The 20155-nt window shown below is 40.7% G+C and overlaps 1 protein-coding gene across 3 annotated transcripts in view; it reads right to left on the bottom strand.

Annotated features, from left to right (window-relative positions):
- The window catches only part of MCM9 (minichromosome maintenance 9 homologous recombination repair factor), a 45951-nt gene extending 26042 nt beyond the window's left edge, over positions 1 to 19909 (bottom strand). For all 3 annotated transcript variants that reach the window (XM_057423597.1, XM_057423599.1, XM_057423598.1), the window contains exons 1-6: positions 19573 to 19909; positions 14641 to 14957; positions 12497 to 12578; positions 11373 to 11573; positions 8757 to 8882; positions 7337 to 7456 (exon numbers count right to left, since the gene is read on the bottom strand). In XM_057423597.1, the coding sequence (XP_057279580.1) occupies positions 7337 to 7456; positions 8757 to 8882; positions 11373 to 11573; positions 12497 to 12578; positions 14641 to 14957; positions 19573 to 19885 (1159 nt within the window). In that variant the 5' untranslated portion in view covers positions 19886 to 19909. The remainder of the gene's footprint in view (positions 1 to 7336; positions 7457 to 8756; positions 8883 to 11372; positions 11574 to 12496; positions 12579 to 14640; positions 14958 to 19572) is intronic.
- Between the last annotated feature and the right edge of the window lie 246 nt (positions 19910 to 20155).

The following is a 20155-nucleotide window of genomic DNA, read 5'->3' as shown; positions in this document are numbered from 1 at the left end:
CATATTGTCCCCCCTCCCCCTTTACTTTGTAAGCACTGTTAAAGGCTAAAAAAACACTGAAAGTTAAAGCATTCAGGCAAAATGAAGGAATAATGCTGTGTCCTCAGCTCTGATACACAGATTGCCAAATATAAAGTGCTGTTTAATAGCAGCTTAAGAACAAAACCATCATTAGATGGAGTTCAAAGAAAGAAGTATCTCATTTAAAAAAATCCAAAAATGTCCTTTTGCTGTGAAAGCAGACACACAGTGTAATTTTAGGTGCAAGCTTCTTCTCCTTTCAAGGCACATACTTGTTACTTAAAGCATGCAAGTTGAGATTTACCATCTGCTATCTTGGATATATCCTGCTGCTGCTTAGTCAAACTGTGGTTCATTAAGGACAGTGTTTCACGTGGATTTGGGCAAGTATCTCAGGAAAGAACCCTTTTCAGCCACCCTAATACCATACACCATTTGGTGAAAGGGTTCAAGCAATTACTGGAAAATTGAAGCAGCATAAAGGAGTAGCACAAATGGAAAAAAAAAAAAGCTCTTATGTAAGATTGTGTGTGACTGCAGATTGGTAAATTTATTTTCAGGTGTGCTTTATTCCTGTAGTTTTTTTTCAGTAATAAGGAAGTTAGATGCTTGCTTTCTGTTTTTTTGAAACATCTGAAATTTAATGCTTTTCTGTTTTTTCTCTACCCTCTAAGGCAATCCTATGCATTGGTAAAAATCAAAATGCGAACTCTGTTGTGGCAGGCATGACACACTCTAGATTATGTTGCCTGCCCTGAAGTTCTTGCAGAGACACCCTAGTACCTGAGGCATCCTTGAAGATAAAATGAGCTAAGCAGTAAATTGTAAAGACTTCAGACATAATTATGACACTAAGAATTTATTCATTCCAGTCCTCCTTAGCCTCATGCATTTACTGTGACTGTGCATTTAAAATTGTGATCTGTCATGTCAGATACAGGAATATAGTTCTGCTAGTTACTAGTAGCCACCCAAACTGTGAACCCTTGGAGGTTCCAGACCCTTAAAAAAAATGAGGGAGATTTCATATGACTAACAGTATAGCTGTGAACAGAGCCCTTTTTGCCTTCTGTAATAGGAATGAAGACATTCCAAGCAGTTAGCACTTCTGTCTTTCCATGTCATTAGTGAAATTGTCTTCATTTCTAACATGTATATTTTTTAAATTGGAAAGGAATGACCTGATCTGAATATACATGTACTTGCACATGTTTTGTTTCTTCTTTGGAAACCCAGTAGTACCTATGGTAGCTGACTGAATGAAACCCATTAATATTTGGAACCTTAGTTCTAATGTGTGCTCTTACAAATCTCTCTAATTGTTTAAAGTGATGATTAGCAATTCAGAAATATTAACACTCCAATATCTGTATAACAACACAACTGGTCCAGCAAAACAGCAGTTGCTTCACTTGAGGGTTAAAATTATGTGGACTTTTAAGAAAGATCTTCTGATTTTCAGTTATATTGCAACTTTAAGGTGTAAAGTGACATTTTTGAGATTTTTCATGCACTTTATTGTTCTACTTGTAAATCTAAGATATCTCTTAAATATAAGCATGTAAATAACTTGGTTATCTGCCTAAAGTTTGGCAGGCTAATGAAGTGTGCCTTGAGCTAAGGCTATTGTGGTAGTATTTCAAACCCTTGCACCTATTGAAGGTTCAAATGAAAACATGAAGCAAGTGCAAGCTGTAACCAGAATTCATGCATGAAGGTTTCTTAAAAGCATATGCCACAAAGTGATGAAAGTAAACTGCTTCCATTACTGCTATTACTGCTATTGTAGAATCAACTACAAAATACAGTCGGCAAAACTGTCACCCAGCAAACCAATTAATCAGAAAGTGAAGATCTGTTCTTCTGTTTAGAAGGAAGAAGAATCACCTGTGCATGAGGCTGCAGTAGCATTCGGCACCACATCACCTGTTAACGCTAACACATCCTAGATACAGTTGGCCCACTAATTACAGGGAAGAGAATCACCCTGCTGTGCTTGGTGAAACTGGAGGACACCTGTACCTCAGGAGAGCACCTCATGATCTTTGCAACAGAAATGGTCTGTCTTTGCTTTTTGAAAGACTGGATGCCTCTCAGTCTTACACGCATATGTACAGATCTTAGCAGGCCCTACACGGTGTCTTCTGAATATCACATTTCCTGGCAAAATCACATTCCAAGACATGGAATTAGAGAAATCAAATTCTAGTACTCCAGAGGCTTCAGGTCTGATCAGCAGGCAACATCACAGCACAGACTTAGTGGTATTAAAAGATACAGTGCATATAAGGCATCTCTGTAGAGACTTGTCCCTCATGTCTTGAAAGTTTTGAAACGGGAGACTGTACATATGACATAGTGGCAGCTGGTGCAGACAGCACAGTATTACAGTTTCAAAGATGAGTTCACCTTCCCACGAACCTTCACTTGCAGAGACCACCGAGACACAGGGGAGTGCTACAACTCCTACTGGCAGGACTGATGATGCATCTCACTGTATTTTTACATCAGATGATAGACTCAGTTCCAGGAGAAGATTGTCGTAACACTTTTCAGGTTATTGTATAAAGAAGTGGACAGATTGGTCAAGGTAACATTTATGGATGAAAAACACAGGTGGGATTTTGTATATCTAGCTTGAAAACAAATTTGTCCCTTTTACAGTCATTGTGATTTGTTCATGCATCACCTTTGGTTTGAATTACTATGAGTTTGAAGGAACTAAAAAGGCTGAAGCGCCATCGTAATGGAGGCTGGCGAAATTTAACCTTTTCAGTGGCTCTACAAAAATGCACTGAACAAGCCAATCTTTGCCACCGATCTTCAAGGCTGCAGCAACTCAACTTTTCCACAATAACCACCATATATGAGTTTCTAGCTCAGCAGGCTATGTGTATTCCTGAGATCTGAGTGACAAAGTCACAAAGAAATCTGATGATCTGACAGTGTTATTTTCTTTGTAGGGACTCAACTGCTGATTTTCTGGAAGTCGGCTCAGGTTGGAGGCTGGCCACTTGCAGCTAGAAAAAGAGTGGCCACTGCCATCTGAAAATGATCTGCAAGCCTGCAGATTCTCTCATTTTTGTGAGAGCCACAGAATACTGGTCCAGAGATGATGGGTTAATTGTGGCTGTTGTTGCTAGCTGGGGAGCTCTACTCAGTGCCAACAGGGAAGATGCAACAAAACTGACAACTGTATGTAAGGGCTGGCAGTGTATGTGGGAGTCTTCATACTAGGCCATCCCATTGTGTTTATGTTTCCAGTTAAAGTTCTGCTTCTTAAAAGAGCTGGTTTTGCAGTGTGTGATATTAGAGCTGAAGTCGCTAGGGAGGCTTTGTTAAAGGCAAACCCCAGGTTTCTATCTGGAATTTCAAAAGGAAAGAGGCCCTCAGGAGGGGATGGAGTGAGGATACACCTCAACATTTCCAACTTCTGTTTATGCTAATTTGGAGGCATGGCTGCGTACTCATTGTCTGTGGCTTGAGGGATGTGACTGGGTTTCCTGAAGACAGAAAATCGGAGGAAGGAGGTGTGTTTGCTGCAGAAGGGCTATAACAGATATAAGAGATGACAGCTATGTGTTAGCAGCACTATGAACTGGCTGAAATGTCAGGAACATTTTTAACACTCCTGGACCATGAGATGAAGAGGCCTAATTTTCAGCATAAGGGGGTTCTCCTTTTTGTCCTATCTCACTAGAAAGGTTTGGCAGACCTGCACTGAGATGACCTGGGAAGAAGCAGGGGCTTTATGATATGGTAAAAGGAATTCTGAAGACATGTGATATCTATCCAAGAAATCAACTGCTTGAAATGCCTGCCATTTCAGCAGCAGGATAAAAAAGTCTGATGAAGGCCTGCCTGGATGTATTTTGCCACATGTGCGCAAGACCTGAGACCTCCAATCAACATTGCAAAGATTATGCTCCTGCAGAATTCCTTGTCCATCCTAACTACAGGTCTTCAAATATAGATGAAAGAACAGAGCAATATTTCCAAAGATAGATCCCTACTTGACTATATAATCTGTTGCATGCAGGTAGTTATGGTAAGCTACGTCTCAGGACAAAGCCATCTTGGAGCAGCATTACTGAGAGGAAATTGAGGGAGAACTCGAGTATCTACAAGAGACAAGACATTGTTACAGATGTATCTCTGAAGAGTTTGATCACAGCTTCAAAATTCATTCCTTTAAGGAGTCTAACACAGTTTCTACAGAGTTAAGGCATCTTCAACTTGAGGCCCAGCTGTTTAAGGAACAGCCAATGAAGTCATGCTCTCAGAAAACTATTTTCAAGGTACATGCTGATAGCAAATACTTCATATATAATTATGATTGTTTAGGGAAAAAAGTAAGAATGTGGTAGAAGTGAAGATGCAAGAAGAATGGGCTAAAGGCTGTATCTCTACTAATAATTTTATCAGGGCAAGAGTATGGATCCACGGTGGAAAACTGTTCCCTGGCATCTCCTTGGCCTGTATGGACTAGGGAATGCCCAGGGACAGTTTGAGGAAGCTACAAACAGAGAAAAAGGTCTCTAGTTTCAGTGTCTTGAGTACCTCAGGATACTGACACCATGTACTCTATTGATATTCATGGCTGGATGGCTCACATCAGCCACTTCGGTTTCTAATGGATCAGAAGAGAGGTAACTGTTAGCACCTGAAGCCTGCTTAGCAGGGAAAGGTTTATTGTGAAAAATGTCCCTTTCCCCTTGAGCTAGTTGCCTTCAATGAAACAAGAAAAAAAAACATAGTAGCAAAGTGCTGTTGGCATGATACGGACAACCTTACACATTGCAAAATGTCAGCAAAAGGCAGTACCCTCAAGACTCTGTAATAGAAGCTCTCTATGGAGGGGCCAGAAGGCTGCACTTCATACACCTCAGGAAGGCATATTGTACAGAACTGGAGAGCTGGAGAAACAGCTGATCATCTCCCAGATTTTTAGACAAGCTGTTGTAAATGCAGTTCAGAAAATTCTTTAAGCAGCATTAAGCATCCATCTGTGGAGGGACACAGCACCAAGCACAACTTTGCAGAAATGTGAACAGCCAAACGTGCACCAGCAAGCAGCAGAATGACTCTGGCCCAGATGTCCACAAGTGTCGGCAGCACGCATGTGTTGGTTCCCATCCTTACGGAGTCAAACACACCGCTCAACTGATCACTGCAGATCTCAAGCTCTGGGGGTGGATTAAATACTTTCTTACTAGTGATTACCTCATCCAAATATGCACAAGCAGCACTATAGCTCTGGGGACTGCAGAACACTTAAGAACAAGTTAAATTCACGAGGAAGGTGGGAATCCACAGAAAGATTTTGTTAAACCTCACTAAGTCTCTACCTTTCTGGAAAACTCTTACCAACTTCTATAAAGTCAGTGTACTCAAATGACTCCCTGTGATTCTCAGTTGAGAGACTAGTGGGGGAGAGTGAACCAGGCCTTTAAAATAACTGAACACTGTAGACAGAACCAGACAACGGGACAGATGGTTCCCCCATCTTCTATTTACAAAACAGTCCTATAGTGGTCAAATAAGTTGTTGAATGTGGGCTGCCAACTTTCATTAAAGAGATGTGGGAGGAACAAATCATCATAGAAGTCCTAAACTTGCAGAGGACTCCTAACAGAAAATTTCTACTGTTTGCAAGAAAGGCAGCCTAATAAAATAAGGAAATTCAGGAACGCTATCCAGGGAGTGGAGGTAAAGTTCTGTTTTTCCAAACCAGAGAACAGATTATTGGTCCTTTGTAAGGCTATCTGCAGCAAGCAGGCAGCTAGAAATTAATGCTTTAGTCCAGCAGTTCTAATGGAAAAGTTCCATGGAAAGACTCCCTGAAGTTAAATTAGGGTTAATAAGATTTCTTGCTAGAGACTCAAGTTTCACTTGTGATAAGGGTCCTAAAGAATTTTAAGGCAGAAATTTGATGCACCTGCTGTCAGATCTGGAGGGAAGGGAGAAAAGAGGGAAGCAAAAGATCTTTTAAATGTAAGGAATATTTAAGTGAAATGTAGACGATCTGAAGACCCAGTAAGCTTGTAAACTGCAGTACTGGTTTTCAGGAAGGGAAATGTCTTTGAATATGGCTATCACGGCTGAGCTGGAAACCACATCACATGGAAAATGAAGCACAGGAGGGAGATGAAGTGAAGGAGACAACAGCAATATCAGAGGCCAAGAGCAGCTGACACAGGGAGGTTACTACTGGCAAAAGTGGGCAAAGTTACATTGAAATGCATGGCAGAATTTCACTCCAGGTAACTGTCCCCTAGCAAAACTTAAATAATCCAGTTCTTATAAAGAACAGAAAGGTTATGTTGAGCCAAAATGTTCTCTTTGGCTTCCCTCCAGACCTATTTGTCAACAGTTTGAATGGAAAATCAAACTTGTTTTTTAACAAGTTACCTGCACATAAGGGTACATGTTCAACATCACGTTCCAATTCTGCAGCTACAAAAGACCCAGTTACACACATGTACACATAGCTACAGAACTGGGAAGGATTTATCCTCTGCTGTTCCCACGTACAAATAATGCTGCTTCCCAGACATAAAATGAAAAGCAGCACTCGCTATGCGAGAAACATTCAAGGTACACATGCTAGCTGAGACACTGGGGTCTGTCCCTAATTAGTTTGTGATTTTGAATGTACTAGTAATATAGTCATTTGCCCAAATAAAGTCATTTGCAGGTGTAGTCTAGGGACAGCTTGCACATTGTCCCCAGAAGAGTTTGTAAAGATACCTGGTATTCAGAGCCAGCTGGGCCATGCCTACATTAAACAAACAAACAAACAGAAAGCTTGCTCTCTGAAACCATCCTGAAACCATCTTTATAAGCCAGAAATAATTCCTCAGCATGGGAGTGAATTTCCAGAAAGTGAGCAGAAATCAAACTGGCACCTGACCAGAACATATAGCAGAAGAAAGCAAAGTATCTGTTCAGGAGAAACCAAATGATGCTAGCCCATCACAGTATGAGCTCTGGAAAGATGTCGTATTTGTCATAACTGTGAAGAACACTAAAAATACAGGTCCAGATCATCCTCTGCTGGCAAAGCAGTGTGAGGTACCTCTGGATGAGGCTTTTAAGGTTCCCTATTAGAAGCTCATCACACTGCTCTACTGATACAGAAGAAGGGGCAGGACTGTCCTTCTGCATAGAATCCAATCAGGCTTCATATGCCTCCACACCAATTTGTTGCTTCAGCTGTGTTCATACAACCTGAGCACATATGTTCATGTATTTAGAAGGCCTCTGTATAAACATACTCGTGTGAAAAAAACGCTCCAGCTGAAGAGGCACATACCTGCACTTGTAGATCCAATTCCTGCAGTAAGCACAGAGCGTGGTGTGATCTTTACTGCATACTTGAGAAACTGAGATTTCCCTGTACCTGGGTCTCCAACCAACAGAAGATGCGATTCACCTTGGGGGAAAATGTTGATGTAGGAGTAGACAGTTCATATACAGAGAAAGATATACACAGAATGCTCAGAATCAAATAATACTTTTCATTGTTCACCTAACGTTTAGCACTACATATGCATTACAATATACATATTATAATAATCCCATATTTTATATATATAATATCCTGTTTAAGACTGCACTATTTATTTGGTGTGATAAATATATTGTTTAATAAAAGGATGTAGTCATATTGCTGCATCCAAACCAAATATTTACAATGAAATATTTTAAAAGTAGCAGCAGGAATTTGATGTACATCTGTAATGTCAGTTCTTACATGTTAGAGTACATATTTCTCAGGCTCAACTTACTCTTCAACATGAAACAAAAGGATACCAGGTTTTAGTTATCCTTCCACTATTCAGTTACTTGAATTATTGCAAAAAGGACTAATAAAACCAGCAGGTTGTTTTTCTTAACTAATTCTGTTACACTGCCAATGGTTACACAACTCAATAATTTCAAAACAACGAAATTACAGAAGTGAGTAATTTGGCTACAACAAACTCACTGAAGTGCTCTACAATGATTTCACTGTCTTCCACAAAATATTAATACAACTTCAATTCAGACATAAAGTCTATAACTTTACTTAGCTGCTGGAGCATTCAGAAAATCCTGTATCTGTATATACTGACATACTGTTTCAGAATCATTATGACCTACATTGATTACAACCTGCATACCACCTGGCACATGGCATATTTGCGATCTAATAACAACAGAAGGAGAATCAGCAGGCAGATAACATAGAATAACAGAGCTAAGTGAGATGTGCTGACAATCACAGATGGAAGAGTCTGGCATTAGGAAGTAAAATGAATCCTTTAATTTTTCCTTTCAATATAGTATAGTGAGCCACATTAAGGAAACATTAATATTCTATCCTTCGGTGCCAAATACTGCCGGGAATATTCTACTAGAAATCATTTCAAAACGTTACTTATACAATAAAAAGTGAGTTTCTGTTTTATCTAAAACAACTGCCTTTAATATTCTACTTAATGGAAACCTGAATGCCTACTTTTAGTTGGGAAAAATTAAAATAAAAAGAGGAAGTCTAGACACCCACTTGATTTCTCTGAAATTCTGGAATAATACTCAGCATTAATCAAAAATTGCTCTCACTCAAGTAAATGGGATGATCATGCTCCAAACCCCACTGGTTTGATTTTGGAGGGGGGAGGCATGTGAGAGAAGGCAGTGATGGAAACAACTGTTAGAAAAGATATGGTACTATTGGAAACAATACTAACCTCTGATTCGAGTTCCGGTAGCATCAGCCCTCTGCACACCACCAGCAAGCACCATGGCTACAGCCAACTTCACCAGGTACAATCCAAAAACTTGAGGACACAAGCTAGCCAAAATTTCATTTCTCCCTAAAACAGAACAAAAAATGGCACTCAGCACTGCCCCACGAGTAAAATTCGGTTTCTCCTATGTACACTATCAAATAACTGCCCTATGTCCACAGTTCTGTGTACACTCAGAAATAATTTGGGTCTGCTTCCTGCTTCCTGAACAAGAGCAACAGGGCAGGGAGGAGATTTTGGGGTTTTGGTTTTTTTTTTGGAAACTGGACCCAAAGCAGTTGTTTGATCCAAACTTCCTTCATTATATCAGAGCTAAGTCTTCCACAGTCACAAGCAGCAAAGCCAATCCTATCACAGTTTAAGGAATCTATGGTCTCGACATCATGAGGAAAGGCACTAACAAAATGCCATCATGCAAATTCTTTTGTTTCACAGATCAAGTGTAGGGTCTATAAAGAATAAAACAAAATCTTCCAGACTTCAAAATATCTCCTTGAATACCAGTGTATTGGTGCATTCAAGAAAACTAAAAAACCTTCTAACACTTGAAGAGCTTTGCCCTAAACCTGTACACCCATAGCATAGCTCATTTTCTCATCATCTTGAATTTCCTTCTTTGTCTCTTCTGTGTCAAATGTTCCTTTTTCCCACCCTTCTGTGTCTCTTCCCAGCAACACAGTATTTCAGTCTTCTACCATAATGATGTTGACTTAGAAGGTCTGTGACAGAATTAGTTCTGTCCTTTGAGATTCTGACACTAGCAGCACGGTAAGGAATCACAGATTCAATGCTATACATAACTCCCATTGCTAGGGAATAAACAGAGTGACCACTTTTGAGTTGTTAACTTCATGTTTTAAATTTAGATGCAAGTACATGGTACTGGCAAAATATGTAGGCACCTAAAAGATGACTCGAGGCGTATGTATTTATTGTGGAGATATTCTGAAGGATTTAACATCTTTGTCCAAAAATGAGATTTAAAAAACTTCACTCAGCCACAGTGTAACTTGAGATTTAACTCCCCAGTTGCCTCTGTTTTACTTCAGATTCATTTGCCTTGTGATTGCTGAGCAGCTTATCTGCTTCTTCCTAGATAGTATGCAGGAAAAATAGTCACTTGCATAAGTACTCTCAGAGGCCTGCCGTAGAAGTCTTTTTCAGGACATCGAATACACAGCATCATGAACTGATTGACACAAAATGCAGTAGTAGCTACTATTATCTCTTGAAAAACAGTAAATGTACACACATCCTGTTGTGAAATGGCCTATACCTTAACTCCTTAGTCAAATTTGATCTTGCCCTCAGTTTCAACATTAATTCAGACAAACAGCCTGAAACAGACATCTTGGGCAGCCAGGGTCTTTCCAATTTCCACCTCAGTTTTCTGGTAGCCACCTCATATTATTTTTTTTATTCTGAATGGGTAATATTGCCTAAACCCACATTGCTCCCTCCAGGCTTCCAAAAATTGTCCTGAGAACTGAAGATTAAATAGGACCTTCAAAGAGGATCCTGAACTACTTTCTGAACAGTTCTATCCATGGTGATAAGAAATGTTCTCATTCCAAACAGCAGGAAGAAGAAATGTTCTTGTTCCAAACAGCAGGAAGCTAGCAATTAAATTGCTTTCCAGGAAATTAAACTGCATTTCCAGGAAAGAATCTTTGTCATTGACACGATCTCCAATTTCTTATGCGAGTGTACTAATTTTTAAGCTGACATGGGGAACATTCTCACCTACTTTTCCTCCTGTTTGTCTTTTAGGAAGGAAGACTGAGCCCTTTTCAGGGTTTTAAAAGACAGTGTTAGCCTGAGACAGGTTAGTGGCAGAAATCCATCAAACTTCCATGCTGTTCAGGAGGAAGCACTCAAGATTATGGAGAGGGACAGAGTTCCAGGCACAACTCATACTAACTCTCAGGTGTTTAACTGCAGACCATGGTAAGTTTAGGAACCGGCACACTAAACACTCTGGATGTTCTGGAAGCCATTGTGAATTGGAAGACGCCATATTTGATAGAAGGCTCTGCAGCACCTAAGTCAAAGGTTTAGGCATCCAAGAGTTAGGTTAAAGATGAGATGTACTAAGCTCTCTGGTGAAGATTCACCGCTTAATTTGTGATGCAGAGACAGTGAGTCAGATGTCTTGCCCCAGAGTCAACAGCAGACCCAGTCAGATTAGTCTGACTAAAAGCAGATCCAGTCCACGCTATTTCTTCTAAAAGGCATGCTGCTTCTTTCTTGATTAAAAAATGCTTTTCTTTTTTTTCCCTGATCAATATATTATTTCTCATTTCTTGTTAATAAATGTTTCACAAAACACCTGACTAGAAGTCTCAAAAGATGGAAGATCAATGCAGTATGTTTGGTATTTTTTTTCCAGTAAGAATTTCATATTCCCATATTCCCATACTGGGAAAAATATATTACCGGATGAATGAGTTGTGGGATACAATAATGGGGGAAAAATGAGTTTAGTTTCTGTATTTTCACTCTTGATTTAATCTCTATCTGATCATGTGTCCTACTTAAAGGCTTTCACCTACTAACCTGCTAAGGGATCATTCCTATGCCTTTCCCAGAAGTCTTCAAATTCCTTGCGGACTTCTTCATCTATTACAACCCCTGCCAGCTGCTCATTGTTTACTTTAACATAGTTGGCTTTCAAAACAAGCTCCAAGTCACAGCGTGCACCCTCATGGAAAGGTTTCCACCTCTGCATTACCACTCCATACACTGTGATGTCATCTCCTGGAAGTAACAACAGAAATTAGTAAAATAACACCTGACTTGAGGTACATAGATGTATGAGCTGCAGTGCACAGCAATGCAATTGAGATCCTCTTGTTACAGTTAATAAGGTTAAAAAGATCAAGAAAAAGCAAACCTGCAGTTACTGCAAGTCTAAAACATTAAGCAGCTTGCTTGTGTCTACAGTAGGAAGCTGCTATGTGTTTTTACTTCTGTTTAAGGGAGGTGAATACTTAAAGGTATAGCTCTGCTTGTTTCCTCTTTTAGAAAAGAGGAATTCATGGTAAACTGTAGAAGCTCTTCTTTCAATTAGATTTATTATAAAAAATTTTAATCAAAATTTACTTGACTTCTGGTAACTTCAGTAATGAATTCCAGAATCACTCATTAACATTCTGGCTACAGTGTTCTTCTGAGAAAGCACAACCAGAAATTAATTTCTTCTGAGGATGTGCCTATCTGAGAGGTTTTTGTCACTTCTTCATACATCCTCCTGACAATTAGCTTCCTTTTTGAATGCCAAGTAGCTTTCTCCACCTGCAGCACTCCTTAGATAGGAGGTCAGGTTACCTAGCTCTCCAGCCTACAGAGACACACCACATGCTGTGTGACAATGTGGACCAATCTCCTCAAGAGGTTTGGTGTTTCCATACTAACAAGATTTAATATACTTTCTGTATGGCACAACACATTACTTACTGAAACTGGTCTGTCAAACAGTCAAGATGTAACATGGGGATGTATGACACTTTCTGTAGTACTATTCAACTGCCATGCTAACATCCAAGCTGAAATAGCAATGTGAGAAATGAACATAGCTCACTCAAGAAGCCCTCAGCACTGACAGCCTACTTGGCAAAGATTCACCTCAAACATAAAAATGTGTATAGTACAAACATATGAGATACATGCTGTATCCTCACCAGATTTGCAACTGTCCACTAGGTCATCTTCTAGAACAACCACCATGCAACGAGGGATGCTTCCAACAGACAGTCTTTGAACCTAGGAAATGGAAGGAAAAGCACTTTTTAAAAACAGCACCTTTCAAAAGCCATTTATAGCTGCTCTGGCTTCAGGACCTACGTTCCTTTCCTGAAACTGAGGTCAGGCCCCATTTTTTTCTCAGAAAATTTACACAGTATGCACAGTATACATGCCACTGCTGCCATGAACTTACTGACAGAAGCTTAACGCTTACGTTAATGAGAACAGGATTGGGTATTAAATTAGCTGAAGGTGCTTAAACCTGGGAGGTGCTGTGTTATTTCAATATCTTGCTGAAGAAAGCTCACTAAACAAACTCATCTGAAAGAGGTGGGGGGTTGGTTTGGTTTGTTTTTTTTTTAATAATTTGAGATAGTTTTAGGTACCTGTTCAATATGCAAAGTTTACTTTGGGTGCTGAAGCACATCCATGGGTTAGAATAACCTTTCACTGAAGTATATACTGAAAGATTATTCTATGTATCTTTCTGGTGCTTAACCATAATTTGACAGCCTGAGATGTAACTTTACACCTGGGTGTCAAGGATTAAATCAACAACAGAAAAGGAAAATCACACACAACCAGAAAAACGTGTATTGACAAATGTGCCAGTAAGACCTGTAATTCTCTTTCTTTTCTCCGGGGCAAAATCTATACAGTCTTGTCACCATCTATTTCCAGCTAGCAATCTTTCCATTTACACTTAAAGGCTGCAATAGTTTTTACAGTATTCACTGCACAATTACAACAATAAGAAGTACCTTTTCATGCTGCAGCACATGGTCATACATGCTAGAATTCTAGATTTATTCACTCCCTAGGGCCTAGGAAGGTTAATTTTCCCCTTGTATATTATCTAAATGGCCACAAATAGTTCACATCATTGTCAGTACTGGTGGCATATACACAGATACTTGCAGAGCTCAACAGGAGGCACAAGTGAAATTCATTCCAGGTTTAACTTTACTGTGCTTAATAAGCCCATGCTGCTGAAAATCCTTCCCATCATAGAGATCTGTGTGTCACACAGAAAACCAAAAAAGAAATGGTCTAGAAACCATATGTCAGAAAAAATCATTATATGAACATGTAACATGGGGCTTGTTTACTAGAAAGAGTTTTATTCCCTTATTTTTTTGCTATTCTGAACTTTTAAGAGCTTCATTTTGAATTTCATACATTTCTGTTCTCATACATACATTGCATGTAGATTGGCAACACTATCCTCTTAATCTATAAAACTAAAACCCTGAAACAACTGAAAATATCTTAGAAAAGGTTTATGAAAGAGATACTGAGCACATTAAAACCAGAAACGTTGCCTGCAATATAGCCTGCTTATTCTCAATATTCATACAGTGTAGATTTTCATGTGCCAGTTTTATCTCACTTATGCACTACTGTAAGAAGAGGCCCAATTGTTTCTTTCTCCTCCAGCTTAGCTGTACTTTCACCCAGGGCTACCTTCAGAAAAATGAATGCAAATTCTGTAAGGTTCACATATTCAATAATTGTTGAACTCAGTACTGGCTGAAGGGAACAGACATTTGCAGATACCATGTACTGACCACACTGCACCACAGCTGGACTTGGCTACCACTGGGCCAGCTTTAGTCCTTAAAAGCAGCATTGAACATCAGCATCGTATACTATAAACACTTAGAGAAACAATGCACACTTGGTGTTGTAAGGATTTGACATGGAAATTTCATCTAAGCACTGACCCTGGGTGTTTCATACAGTATTTAATGGAGTTACCTAATAATGCAAGTCTAGTTAACATTTTTAACTCTGACTGGAGATCTCTGACCAGCAGGCTATCTGGCTTCTCTCGGTTTTCTCAGGCATTTGTTTTAAACAGCAACAGAACCTGTAAAATTTTTCTGCTTCTCTTAGCATGTAAAACTTTCCAGTGGAAATGGGATAAATTTAATTCTGACATAAGCACCAACAGTATCACTAAAATAATGAGCCCTCAAATGCCTCCCTGAGTTAATTCTCTTTGTACTTGGCACACCTATACCTTAATATCCTCCTCTTCCCCCCCTCCCCCTTTTTTTTTTTTTTTTTTTTTTTTTACCTGCTCCTGAATTTTGATTTCTTGATAGTCTCTGCAGCAAGCAGGAGAAGAGGTTGTTCCAGAGAGACAGGTGAACTTGGTTGAGTTGCAGCCTTCTTCATTCAGACAGGCTGATGGACGACAGAATGTGTAGTACTGCTCAAAGTCAGCCTTGACAGCAAACACATGCTTGCACTTATTGCAGATATAACTCCGTTCAAACTCCAAAACTTTCACCAAACTGGTACGTATGACAGTCCCAGTAACAGACAAAAAGTGACCCACATCCCTGGCTTTAGGAATGTGCTCTCGAGTCAGCTCTGGGCAAACAGGCAAACCTGTTAAATAAAAATAAATGCACCATAAGGCTATGCTTATAAAACATGGAGTTATAAGGCAGTTAAACAGAAAGACTAGGAAAAATGCCAGACATATTAACAGTAGGCATTGTTATTGCTGTTTCATAAATGTGATTCAACAATTCATCTGTTGTAAAATAAATCTGATTCACTGGCCTCAGTGAAAATCATCAGGCACTGAGCACTAACAGAAAATGTTGCTATTTTACCCTCCTACTCTTCACAGTATCACAGTATCACAGTATGTTAGAGATTGGAAGGGACCTCGAAAGATCATCTAGTCCAATCCCCCTGCCGGAGCAGGAACACCTAGATAATGTTACACAGGAATGCGTCCAGGCGGGTTTTGAATGTCTCCAGGGAAGGAGACTCCACAACCTCCCTGGGCAGCCTGTTCCAGTGTTCCGTCACCCTCACTGAGAAGAAGTTTCTTCTCAAGTTTAAGTGGAACCTCTTGTGTTCCAGTTTGTACCCATTACCCCTTGTCCTATCATTGTTTGCCACTGAGTAGAGCCTGGCTCCGTCCTCGTGACACTCCCCCTTTATATATTTATAGACACTTATAAGGTCACCCCTCAGTCTCCTCTTCTCCAAACTATAGAGACCCAGCTCCCTCAGTCTTTCCTCATAAGGGAGATGCTCCACTCCCTTAATCATCTTAGTTGCCCTGCGCTGGACTCTCTCCAGCAGCTCCCTGTCCTTCTTGAACTGAGGGGCCCAGAACTGGACACAATACTCTTGCCAAGGGCTGAATAGTCACGAAGAGTTTCCAGTCATGGAAAGAGATACTGATGTTCTCAGATCTATTAATTAATTTAAATGATATTTAGACAAATACCATTTATTCTGCAACTGGTTTATCTGAATTGCAACATTTCAGTTATGGTACTTAATTGTGGTTCAGTGTTATTCCCGCAGTTAAACAAGTGTAACTCTTCATTTTATGTGAATTCTCAGGTCTAGGCAAATCTAAAGTTCCTAGTCTGTGAGCATCTGACCTTAAATCATAGAATGGTTTGGGTTGGAAGGGACCCTGCATACCAGTAAACCTCAAGCACAAGGAAGATGGCATAAAAAGAATATAAAGAGGCTACGAATGCAACAAAAGCAAATTCACTTTACGATCAAATGAACAGCAACAGAACACTTTCCACTTGCTCTCCTTTAATTCCACCCCAGCAGTCAGCTCTATAGTGTACCCATCCCACTCCAGCATTCACCTGTGTGGCCACCACAGCGACTGAAATCCTCAGGAAGGTTCATCCACCTCAACAGCCTACAAAGTCTTTATGAAAATAAATGATCCCTGAAATGCACACCTGAGGATAGCATCAAAATATTGCCTCTTCATAAGTTAGTATATGAGCTACAAGATACTAAAGATTATCAACTTAAAAAGACACTGCCTTCTCTTAAAATAATTTCTTAGCTTTACTTCCAAAATAATGTTTCTAATGGGACCAAAACTATTTGTGTATTTAAGTCAAATCTTCTCAGTAGCCTTGTCTGCTAAAAAAAGGACAACATGTAATTATTTCGGTGTTTCCAAAACCAAATGTTTTATAAGGGTGGTGAGGCACTGGCACAGGCTGCCCAAAGAAGTTGTGAATGCTCCATCCCTGGCAGTGTTCAAGGCCAGGCTAGATAGAGCCTTGCGTGACATGATTTCGTGTGAGGTGTCCCTGCTCAGGGCAGGGAGGTTGGAATTAGATGATCTTAAGGTCCTTTCAAACCCAAACCATTCTATGCTTCTATTTCTATATGATTTCAGGCATGCTGAAACATTTCATTTTGATTCTTTTAAGCCAATTGTTTGAACTTCTGCTTTTGTTTAAAGAAAATATTTTAAAATATTGAGCTAATTTTAAAAGGTAAAAGAATAAAGTAAAAAAGGGAAACAGAAAAGTAGAAAGGAATGAAATATTCTGGAAAAGAAATGAGGTATTATGTAGAACTGCAAACAGATTTTTCTGGTTGATTGTGACAAAGCTGGTGACATATTTTACCAAACCTGCTGAAAATTCTTTTTCTCCCACAGGTTTGTATTAAAAAAAAAAAAAAATTAAAAATCTTTTTTCCTAGCTCAGTATTGGTGCAGGTCAACAACCTTTGCAAAATACAACACATCTCACAATAGAGAGAGCTGCAGCACTGTTGTCAGGACATAGGTTACATCATCTCTGTGACTACTGAAGAGCCCACCGTCTGAGCGGAAAACAAAGAGCCTTCATTCCGGTCATATCAGACTCTTTGACAAATTCTTTAACTGAGTATGTCCCTCTTTGCATTAGCTCTACTGTATTAATAATAACAAATAACTATTAGAAGCTGCTTGGCCATCAGTAACAGACACAGCAGTGCTCAGGCTAATGGTGAGTAAGGGAAAATCTTTTAATAGATTTGTAGCAAAAGGAGAAATTATACAGTCAATTTCTACAGTGCTAATTCAGGCAAAGAACTTCATCTTTTACTTTCTTCAGCAAACCTGGGGAAATCATCCATTATTAATCACTGCATATTCAGACTCCCCAAATCCTTCCTTGAAATCCCAGACGCCCTGTCCGTATTGGCATGAGCATGCTCAGAATCCACTCTTATACCTAGCACAAGAAAAAACACTTCCTCACTTCAGTCCAAGCCTGACATGCAGAAACCCTCAGCCCCACTCCAGGTAGTTGCCTGCTCCTCCCACTGAGAAAAGTGCATCACCTTCTCCTCATTCCTGTTGGACATAGGATTGGGAAGTGGCACTCCAAGATGAGAATCCTGAAGGTAATCAGAACCCAACATCCACTTAACAAGATAACAGTAGCATGGGAAAATCTTGGCAGAAAAAAAAGCCTACAGATCATTCATCTTACTGCTTTTGCTTTTTCAGGAGCCGGCCTTCCAGTGGTACGGAACATAAACCAAACTACAGGGACAGATGTCACTTTGATCCAGCAGGACTACACAAGGATAACCACCCTCTGTTCTTTATCAGTTTCCCTCTGGTTTAGTGGTGGAGTAATGTGTGAGTCTGCTGATTAACTTCTTTCATCAATCACTAGTCAGACTTGTTTTTATCAGTTCTTAAAACTATTTGACCAAACATGGCAAGTTTTGCCTGAGGTAGATTAGGGAATATTCAGACAAAACATCACTCTGGGAGGAACGGTCAGCTCCAGTAGCAGGTTGATAACAGGAGCAAGAATGTCTTAAAGCCACCACTACTCATGCAGTGATTGTCTTCCCCTTCTTGTACTCCTTTTTAATACTTCCTGGTAGCTTATGAACTAATCATACTTTGAATATAAATAACCCTGTTTTCATGCTGAAGGCCTGAATGATGAAAATGCATCCTAGAACACTACTCCTACTTTTGTAGGTACAGGTTGATGCCCAACATTTCAACTTCTAGTACAACAAAGAAGCCATCCTTGTACACCACATATTCAGCTGTTTTGTACAAGCTCCTTAACACATGAGTTGGTAGCAAGTCTTTCCCTAAAACCCTGGAGAAGGTAGCACTATGAGAGATGCAGGCTGATTAAATTTCTGATGTGTTTTTGTGACAATATTTTTAATAAATTTACTTGGATGAAACACAGGCCTGTTTAACAACTGTGATTCATCCAAGTTCAAGCTGTCAAGAGACTGAATGATCATTAACCACTCCAACACAGGGCAGAGGAAGGAAACAGAAGTTGCCAGCTCCTAGTTTTGCAGACTATTGCTTCAAATAGCTATGACCAGAAGTGACTGGTAAGGTCACCAGTGCCACCACTGTGCCACCCTACAACAGGCAAAACAGGCATTTTAACCCCAGAACCTGCACCCCACACTTACTATACCTCAAAACTACTAAAGGCTTCCTAATAATAAAGAATAACGGCATATCATCTTGTAGTGAAAAAAAAAGGACAAAATCCTCTAATAAAGATCAATTGTTTCTACAGTTCATTCCCATTTTATAACAAGAAATTTTAGAACAATTAGTTAAGCGCAAAATTTGACAATTTCAGATGGAATTGTTACAAGACAACTCAGAATTCAGACTTTGCTTCTTCTGGGAGATGGCTGGAGCCAGTAAGGACTATGAACCAAGTGACACAGTAAAGAAGTCAAGCTGCAGGAAGGTCCATGAACTACGTATCTTTCACTAAAGCTTTTTTTCCTTTAGACCTTCTAGCTAGAAGAGGAATCGTGTGAGACCAGCCACTGATTTGAGGAGTCCTTATGCCATGGATAGGCTTTGGTATGAGTACTGATCCAATGCCAGCCATTGCACACATGCCACTGGGGCTGGCCACAGACTTTTCCCAGGTTGGTCTGCACAACTTTGTGTGTTTGCACGTGTTCTTTTCTGTTTAATAAACACTATGCATTCCCTACCAAACCACAAGCATTAGAATCATAGACTCCTAGAACGGTTTTGGTTGGAACCTTAAGGTTATCTAGCTCTTGATCCCTCTGCCACGTGCAGGGACACCTTCCACTAGACCAGGCTGCTAAAAGCCCCCTCCTGCCTGGCCTTGAATGAAACTTGCTCCTTCCCGTGACATCCCCACACTTTATTATGGCGTACGGACATTCGGCAGTCACGGCCACTCACCGGACACCCTGGCGTGGAGGTTCTGCTTCAGGCTGAGCTGCGGAGAGCCGGCAGCAGCATCCTGCAGCGCTGCCAGGGCCGCCCGGCGCAGCGCGCTGTCAAAAACCGTGAGTACCTCGCTGGGGAAGGCGTTGAAATACTCCCCGATCTCCATGTTGGTCTCAAAGAGCGTCAAGGCGTCAACGACCACAGGGTAGTGCGCCTCATCGTCGGCCTCCCTCAGGATGCCCAGGATGTCGTCCCTGTGGTGCTCCAGCACGTAGGACTCGAACACCTGACCGACGAGGTTCACCTGATCCGCGCCCAGCACCATGGTGCGCCTGCGAGACACGGCGGGCACCGGTGCTGAGGGCACAGCCGAACGGGAAATTTGCGTTTGTCCCACTCGGGAAAAGCCCAGCGCGGGGCCCCTCGTTGCCGCCCGCTCACGACCTGCTGGCGGGTGAGCGACGGGACCGCACCGGCCGCCGGGCGCACGCCACAGCCGCCGCCGCCGCTCTCAGACAGCTCCCGCCAACCAGCCGCTCCGCCCCGGTCTGTCCCAGCCAGCCAATCAGCTCCTCCCGCCGCCTGTCAGTCACCC

This window comes from Pezoporus wallicus, unplaced genomic scaffold (genome assembly GCF_028554395.1).
Source record: "Pezoporus wallicus isolate ANWC-B61680 ecotype Strahan unplaced genomic scaffold, APGP_CSIRO_Pwel_v1 contig_8806, whole genome shotgun sequence".
NCBI lineage: Eukaryota > Metazoa > Chordata > Aves > Psittaciformes > Psittacidae > Pezoporus > Pezoporus wallicus.
The sequence above is the reverse complement of the archived record's forward strand: the minus strand, read 5'-3'. Positions and strand labels throughout refer to the sequence as shown.